This window comes from Plodia interpunctella, chromosome 14 (assembly GCF_027563975.2).
Source record: "Plodia interpunctella isolate USDA-ARS_2022_Savannah chromosome 14, ilPloInte3.2, whole genome shotgun sequence".
Taxonomy (NCBI): domain Eukaryota; kingdom Metazoa; phylum Arthropoda; class Insecta; order Lepidoptera; family Pyralidae; genus Plodia; species Plodia interpunctella.
The window spans coordinates 8810283-8819090 of record NC_071307.1 but is presented as its reverse complement, the minus strand read 5'-3'; the positions used below and the strand labels follow the sequence as shown (position 1 = coordinate 8819090).

The following is an 8808-nucleotide window of genomic DNA, read 5'->3' as shown; positions in this document are numbered from 1 at the left end:
GAATCCGTTAAACACATTTTATTAATAAACTGTTAACATATATTACACTGATAATGTTGATATAACTCTCTATACAAATGAAACAATAATTATACAATGTACATTTCCTCTAAAGATAACCTATATGTAATTCCGTTATATTTCACAAAGTATAACAAATAAAACTGATAAATTTTTATATTCACCATCCTATAATAATAAAGTAAATAAATACATTGAATGGCCTGGAATGTTAATATACATATATTTTAGTCCTAAATGTAACTCAAATATTAGGCCCTATTTGATATTGAAACACAAGCTGAACCCGCGGCGTCGCTCACGTGGAATTTTCTGGATCTGGACAGCGCATAAACTTCCTGACAAGTATGATACACAAAAAATCAAATCTGACCATTAGTTCCACAGATTAGGGAGTTCAAACAAACACACAAACTTCTGCTTTATAGTATAGATTGATATTATCGGCTTGCATATTTTGAACTAATTTTACACTATTCCACGAGAAGAATATACAAACCCTAAATCAAAATTAAGTCTATATAATTATTTATTTCACATAACATTACAGTGTACATAACTTTCATTTAATTACTGGGAAGTGGGAATACAGACATTATTGTCATAAACATAGAAGTAAAATTTGATCTGATTATTTAATTTATAGCTATTTTCTAAAGAAGAATCATAACATAACAGTATACAATGAAACAACGAAAATATTATTTTTGTGCAAACCCAAACGTGTGTGTATAAAAATATAGTAAAATATATGTGCAGTGTTCATGCCCTCATATAGATTCTGTGTTCGATTCCCAGTGCGACCAAACATTTTTTACTCACAAATTTGTATGGTTCATAGCAAAAACTCATATTGTGTGTTCAATAATATAACTACATACATAGCTGTGGAAACAGCGGTCTTTTTGTCTCTAGCTCACATATACCTGTTTCTGAAAGAGTGCTGTGTATGAAAGAGATAGATAAATCTTTTATCTTCTTTTTGAGTGGAATTTATCAGTAAGTAGTCACAGCAGTTTCCTTGTCATTGGTACAAATATAAGATCCTCTATAGAACAGGAGGAGGTACAGATTTGCGCTCGACACAGATGAGCCGTGGATTGAATCGGTACTTTTATACATTATAATTTTATATATATATTAACTGAGTGATAAACATGTGCATTTAGAAAACAGATTATTGACATTAATACATAATTTCAAAAAATTACAAATACAATCAATAAACATACACGTAATGGCGCAACAGACACAAAACTATTAGGTTGGTCTAAAGAATTAAAATCGCCCTGTATAAAAATAAAACAATACTTGCACTTTGAGTAGTAAACCAACCGGTGAGACCGCAAGCGCAAATTGTGATGCAAACAAATTATGGCTTTTTAGTGCGGGCGATGTAACTAAAGAAATGATAACCATATGCATTTTTCAACAACATTATTATAAGCACGTGAATATTAATACCAATCACTAAGTTAGAAACTACGCACACGGTATTTTTCTTTTGTAAACTGATTTTACAAAACAAAAATACATTTAGTCGCACAAAGCCCACTATATCAGAACCTCCCCTGACATGTAGGTTATGAATATTGGGTACGACTGTCGGTCTCGAACAGTTATCGTTTAAACTCAGGTGCCAGGGCGTAAACCGAAGATAAAAAAAAAAACACTAAAGAGAAACGAACCAGCGTAGTCAAATGAGATAGAACATCCATACAACTTCCTAGCTCATCTCATACAACTACTTTGCCCATCAGTATACTTGTCTAAACAGTCTACTTTCCCGATCAAAGCGGCAAGACGTTATAAAACCGAGCAAACATTGAGGAACACAAGTTATTAGTACGCCGTCCCGTTTCTTATCGAGCATTATTAATACGCTTTATTCTTTCTTGCATTAGCAAAAAAAGATGTCTACAGTTTTCCTGTCTATGGCCTAAAGTCATATCAGAAAATCTGGCAAAGCTTGTAAATAGACTCTCCGGTTGGTTTAATACTCAAAGAGAATAAACAATTAAAACATCTATAACCACGTGCCTACGTCACACTCTGAGAGCTATCCCTCTTGCGTCGACATCAATGCGTCAAAAACTTCCGAACTTCTCTCATTGACCCCCCCGAAATAACTAGAGAAATTAAACATACCTGAACTAACATTATCGGTTGAGCCAAATTGAGCCTTATTACCCTTATGCATAGGAGTCGAATTCGCACTGAACGATTTCTGTTCTAGATTCAATATGTTTTGGTCGTTAGGTGTAAGACTTTCTGGGTCGTAGATAGTCGCTGCTTTGGTAGGAAATTCTTTTTCGTTGTATGGATTTGTTAAATATTCTGCGTACAATTCGGATTGTTCGATTTCTTTCTCTATGGGCGTTGTTTGTGGTATTTCTAGTGTTGGCTGCGTTGTCTGTGGTTCAATTTTGACAGGTTCAGCAGCTTGTTGTGGTTGGAGTAGTTCAGTAGTCGTTTGTGGGTATAGGATCGGCATTTGAGACTGGATTGATATTCCAATGGGTGTTGAGATCATCTGCGAAGAAAAATAAATTAAGCTTGATTTTATTTTTTCGTTGAGTCTACATTTTATGGCTCCAATACACTATGAGCGCCCTACATGGAAAAACCAACAATGTACGTATATCATACGAGGCGATTAAGGATAATATAGCCTTGGCAACTGTCAGACATCTACACCATTCTCGAGGAGGATTGAAGGATTGTCGTCAGGCAAGCGGCAGGTAATAAAATCCACAGTAAAATTTAAAAAATTGTTCTATTTTTTTTTTTTGCCGACACCTAAATTCACGACGTAACAAACACAAATAAAACCGTGGACACGCGATAATGAGAGAGAAATAAAGATGAAGTATAACTTTATTTTCTTGATAACTAGATCATCATCATCATCATCTGCATGCCCTCCGTGACCCACTGCTGGGCATAGGCCTCCTTCCGTCTCCGCCAACCATCTGTCCTGGGCCATCCCCATCCAGTTGTTGCCAGCAATTTCCTTTACATCATCGACCCATCTAGCCGCCGGATGTCCTACGCTCCGTTTTCCAGTTCTGGGGTACCACTCAGTTACAGCTTTACTCCATCTTCCATCATTTCTTATAGCCAGGTGCCCAGCCCAATTCCATTTTAATGTCGCGTCTCTGGAGACCACGTCACTAGCTAAATGATGCATAGCAAGTATATAATAACTTTACTCCTAAAATTATTTTAAAAGTAGTTTTTCAAGAGCAAGATGGAAGATGTTTTACCTCATTCAAAGGTTGTAGCAAAACTGACGACGCCAGCCCGGCCTGGTCATAGAGCTGGTTCCTTATCGGCACTGTCCCACTGATGGGCGTGGGTATCACTAACGTTGGTGGGTTTGGAGCAATGCTGACAGGAGACTGCGGGAGATTTTGGACTAGGATTGACGACGGGCGTTGGGTCAAATGTTGGCTGAAAGGTTGGTTGTTTTGGGCCGATGTTTGGTGTTGGGGATGTTGGATGATGGGTGGGGTGATAGGTAAGAGGGAGGGGTTACTGGCGGGTCCCGCGGGCACCAGCGCGGGGAGGGCGGCGGGCAGGTGCGGGGGCAGGGGGGGCTTCTCGTCCTTCACTGGAACAGCAAACATGAAAAAAATATTAACTTTTTAAACACAATTTAACACTGTCAAAGTTCCTTGTTATGCTGGTCTAGGGGTTTCCCGGTTCCTTCCTCAGATGTTGAACGTCGGAGTCCAGGGTCCGCTTTCTTAATTTTTCGTCTCCACTTCGCATCAATAGTTGTCAGACCATATTGGCACAGTAGTACGAGTACCTATTTACAATGTTACAAATATTTTTAGTCAACAAATTAAGTTATTCTTTATTCTTATCGAATCTGATTTTCTCACACTAGTGATGTATCCAGTAAAATTTATTTTAGCCAAGTCGCGTAAAGACACTTACGATACCTTTGTTGTTTGAAATTTTGTATTGAATTTGTATGTTTAGGTTTTTTTTTTCAAATCAATCCTCCAATGACTATATTGGGAGGGATGAAAGTTTTACTTTCGCAGAGAAATTCACGCGGACGGTACATATCAAACGCGTGTAAATAATATTATCCTCACATATTAGAAAACAAACGTGTCTGTCTGTTCGCGATAAACTCTAAAACAACTGCACGAATTTTCATGCGGTTTTCACCAATGGATAGAGTGATCCCCGAGGAAGGTTTAGAGGTATAATTTATTAGGTTTATACCCGAGCGAAGCCGGGACGGGTCCTTGGTATTATATGAACAAGTGATATAGTTACCATGCGGGAACAGTTCCTCTTTCAGGTTCGGCAGGAACTCTCCGATCTTGTCCCAGGTCATGTACCACAGATCGTTGTATCCCTCTGCGTTGCTGAATATCTGAAACAAAAATATCAAACACTAGATGTTGCCCGGGACTTCGCTCCCGTGGGAATTTTGAGATAAAATATATAGTCTATAGCAATCTTGGATAATGTACCTTTCTAATGGTGAAAGAATTTTTTAAATCGATTCGGTAGTTTCTGAGATAACCCTCCTCAAACATACAAATATGTGATTGTCATGATCTTTCTGTTTTTGTATTATATATTTATAGATATATATTTATATTGTTTATGCGTCTTTACTTATATAATATCAATTTATTCTACTGTATAAATTTAGGCTTGTTTACACGAAATTTATTTTGTTCTTCTGTGTACACTTTATTGGATTATAGATTAGTTTGATGATTATTGTTAAGTCAATATTCTGTACTTCAATGTCTGTAATCTGTTTGTGTGCCTTTTAAATAAAATAAAAATAAATAAAATAAAAATAAAACAAATTCACAAACGCTTACTTCTTCATAATAATAGTATAGATGAATTCAATATCTAGGTCAACAGCATATTAATCTACACAAATTCATTACACACTCGTCGCTATTACCGCGCCTTAGAGGTTCTTTAGGTAACTTGATGTACTGTTGACTGCATATACGCAGTTTTATTTACGTTTCTTACTCTTTTACGCAAAATCTACTAAATGGATTATTACTTTGGAAACTTAACTAAAACTACATGGGTAGAATATGGTAAAAAACATAAAGTACTTTTTATCCCGGAATTCCCACGGGAGCCAAGTTACGGGACACAGCTACTATTATAAATGCAAAAGTCTGTCTGTTTTTCTGTTACGCTTTTACGATTACACCGCTGGACCGATTTTGATGAAATTTTGTATGCATGTAGTTAAAAAACCCCGTTCAAACATAGGCTACTTTTTTTTTTCAAAAGTCAACCCCCGAATGACAATAACTGGGGTTGAAAGTTTGTATGAAAATAGGGTGAAACCGCCGGCAAAAGTTATTAGACAATAATCAAGATTATCACGAACCTTAACGGAATCCATGACCAGTATCATGTTCTTGAGCGACTCGAGCGCGGCCTCAGTGAGCGCGTCGTCGGCGGGCGCGGAGTTGGGCGCGGCCGCGGCCAGCAGCGCGCGCTGCAGCGCCACCAGCCGCAGCCACAGCGCGCCGAACCGCGGCGTGCGCGACAGCGCCGACAGGTGCTGCAGGAACACCTGCACGGAAACATTACATACTCCATGTGTCATCGCATCCACATCTGCATGGGAAAATAAGACAATATTTCATCGTAACCTACTAAATATTAGTGTAAATTCGAAAGTTTATGTGTGCAAAATCTATTGATTGTTATAAAATTTGGTATATGAGTAGAATATGACCTGGAATAACACATACAGTAATTTTAATGCTGAAATTCCAATGGGAACGAAGCCCCGGGGCGCAGCTAGTAAGTCTATATTTAGGAATTGTGATACTAGTAGATGACGATATTTAATATTAAAACGTTAATCATAAAACATTATTGCAAAACAGTTTTGTATCCCATATATCTCATAAAGCCGTTTGAAATTTATTGTTTTGGTTTTACACAATTATAATCAGACGGTAGCAGCGCTGTAGTCACCTGACCTTGCACACGATGGTGTGCGCGCGCGCGGTGCAGTCGGCGCGACGCGGCAGCCCCCGCAGCAGCGGGAACAGCACGCGCTGGAAGCAGGCCTCCCAGCCGTCGCTGCCCATGTGCGCCAGCGTCGGCACCAGCAGCGCCCGCTGCAGGTACGCTATGGCGCTGTTCGCTACCTGACAGTCGACAAATAACATATATAGAAGCCTACGAATCAATAAAAAATATCAAACTGAAGCGCGTGATGTGCGATTGCTTCAGAAAACTCATATATGGCGCGAAGCAGCTAAACCTACGTAACTTCGCCGCGGGATAGAGCTCGGCACAAAATGGCGTTAAACCTTAAGCTAATATTACAAAAAGTAAAAGAAATCTATATTTCTTTATTTGATAATTCTTCTGGCATACAAAAATATATAAAATCTATTTTTTTATATATTTTCGTAATGTAGGTATCAAAGTGTGAAATTCTCCGAAATCTATGCGTTGCTCGTGAACCCATTTCCTACCTCACAAAAAATCCAGTATCCATTTATTATTAAACCACAATCATAGTAAAAGAATACAAGACACACAAAATAATAATGAATTTAGCACCTGTTTTCGTCTATCCGTGCAGAACTGTGCTATTCCTTGTAAAAGCGGCATCCACGCCACTTCCCATAGATCGTATTCTTCTGCGCCTGCAAATTCGTTATACAACACTAGCTTTTGCCCGCGGCTTCGCCCGCGTGAATTTCATAGTAAAATCTCGGCCATTCCTTGAGAAAAATGATGAAGAGTATGTTTGCCAATTTTCAGCTTTTTATCTTTGAAAATTGTATTAAGTCCCAAACAATCTTACACCCATTTTGAAGGGGTCTGGCTTAAAAACTGACACCAGTGCAATAACACACTCGATAATAAAGATAGATAAACTTCTTTTGTGTCTCGTCGAGCGTTCGCGAAGTGTTTAGTCATGGAATGTGGGTCTCAATTTCACTTCAGCAAATCATATAGCGGTGTGGTTGTCGTTGCGTCACAATGGCGCTCTGTGATTGGTCAGCTGTGTCTCACTTCGAATCGAGTCGATGGTGAGAGGTAAAAAGCAAACTCGGACTACGCACACAGAACAAGCAATATTCATTAGTCTACTGTTATACATAGGGTTTATCCATAGGTGCGTCATATAGTTATGTGATATTAAATAAATACAAAGTCTCTACTATGAACAGTAGAAGATATTTCACCTCCGATTTCATCTTGAAATGTTTCGGGCGGGAATAGGACAATAGGGGGACCTAAAAAGAGTATAAGGTAAGGACCACAGAAAAGAGAACGGTGAAGCTATAGGAAGTACTGCTGTCTCTGTCATCCGAGGACAGACTTCTCTTATGTATTTCAAGATTAATTAGACATGTATAACGTACACACTAAACCTTTAAACGCGCAAGAGATAGGGCATCGAATGAAAGGGATAGCATTATGTGTACTTTGCATCAAAAAGTTCTTAGCAATAAGGGCTCCAGTATTTTTTTTTTTAATTTCAAATAAATTAATATATAGGAACAACTCATACAGATTGTGTTAGCCCCAAAGTAAGTTCGAGACTTGTGTTATCGGATACTAACTCAATGATACTATATTCTATAACATATACATATATGAATGAACAGAGCCAGGTCAATCTGAAAAAGATCATTTTCCATGATGACCGGGGATCGAACCCGAGACCTCCAGTGTAGCAGTCCACATGACGACCATTAGTCCTTATCTCTCTCTTTTTAATTTCTTTTTGTACACCATAGATAGTATTATCGAATGTGCCTCACAAATCTGGAACCCCCAGTATGCTAAATATATCTCACGCTTGGAGCGAATTCAAATGAAATTATTTCGATTCCTTAATTTTCAATGCAAAACTAAATTTACTTATGATGTTACCTGTAGAAAGCACCACTTACTACCCTTGGAAAAACGGAGGTTAATAGCTGATATTATCTATATTTTAATAATTTTTTTTCGAATAAAATTGACTGCCCCGAAATTTTGTGTCTTTTTAATTAATATGCACCTACGCGATCGCTCCGTCACAAACGTGTCTTTGGTCTTAACAATGTAGCAACAAATTACCGGAGTAACTCCTTCGCGTGGCGAGCAGCTGATATTTTTAACAGTTTAAGCAATGTCATCGACCTTGATTTATTCACAGATAGTATTAATAAGGTACGGGTAACCAATGATCATTTTTCTGGTCTAGATAGATATCTAAATAATAGATCTCGTTTTAGAAAGAAAGAAATTGATTACTTAGTATTTTAATTACAATTTCTTTTTTCCTTCTTTAAAATTCCTATGCAGTTTCTTTTATGTTTTCTTTTCTTTCTATATATATATATATATATATATATATATTCTTGTGACACTGTCCTTTTGCTTAGATTTCACAATTTCTTATTCTTATGTTATCCGTGGAGACTTTTAATTGGCTCTCTGTTTCCTACTGTTATTTCTATGTTTTTCTTACTCAGCTGTAAGTCTTCCTAAATAGTAAATAAATAGATGTCATGTTTTTTTTTAATAAAATGAATTATTAAAAGTATATACTCATATTTTTCAATAAATAAATAACTACTAGCATTGTCTGGTTCAGTTTAATAATATACAGAGGAACTAACTTATCTGGCACGGCGACGGCGTCGCTACTGTTGAATAAATTTGACAAGAAAACAATATTTTCAAATGACTCTTGGAAATGTTAAATTTTGATAGCTAAGTCGGTTTATCAGAATAAAAACCACCCCAATCGCACAT

At 37.4% G+C, this 8808-nt stretch overlaps 1 protein-coding gene across 2 annotated transcripts in view; it reads right to left on the bottom strand.

Moving 5' to 3' along the window:
- Nucleotides 1–3: 3 nt before the first annotated feature.
- garz (gartenzwerg) overlaps nucleotides 4–8808 on the bottom strand; it is a 32089-nt gene continuing 23284 nt past the window's right edge. For both annotated transcript variants that reach the window (XM_053755232.2, XM_053755233.2), the window contains exons 26-31: nucleotides 6613–6698; nucleotides 6021–6191; nucleotides 5417–5605; nucleotides 4318–4417; nucleotides 3288–3634; nucleotides 4–2554 (exon numbers count right to left, since the gene is read on the bottom strand). In XM_053755232.2, coding sequence (XP_053611207.1) covers nucleotides 2081–2554; nucleotides 3288–3634; nucleotides 4318–4417; nucleotides 5417–5605; nucleotides 6021–6191; nucleotides 6613–6698 — 1367 coding nt within the window. In that variant the 3' untranslated portion in view covers nucleotides 4–2080. The remainder of the gene's footprint in view (nucleotides 2555–3287; nucleotides 3635–4317; nucleotides 4418–5416; nucleotides 5606–6020; nucleotides 6192–6612; nucleotides 6699–8808) is intronic.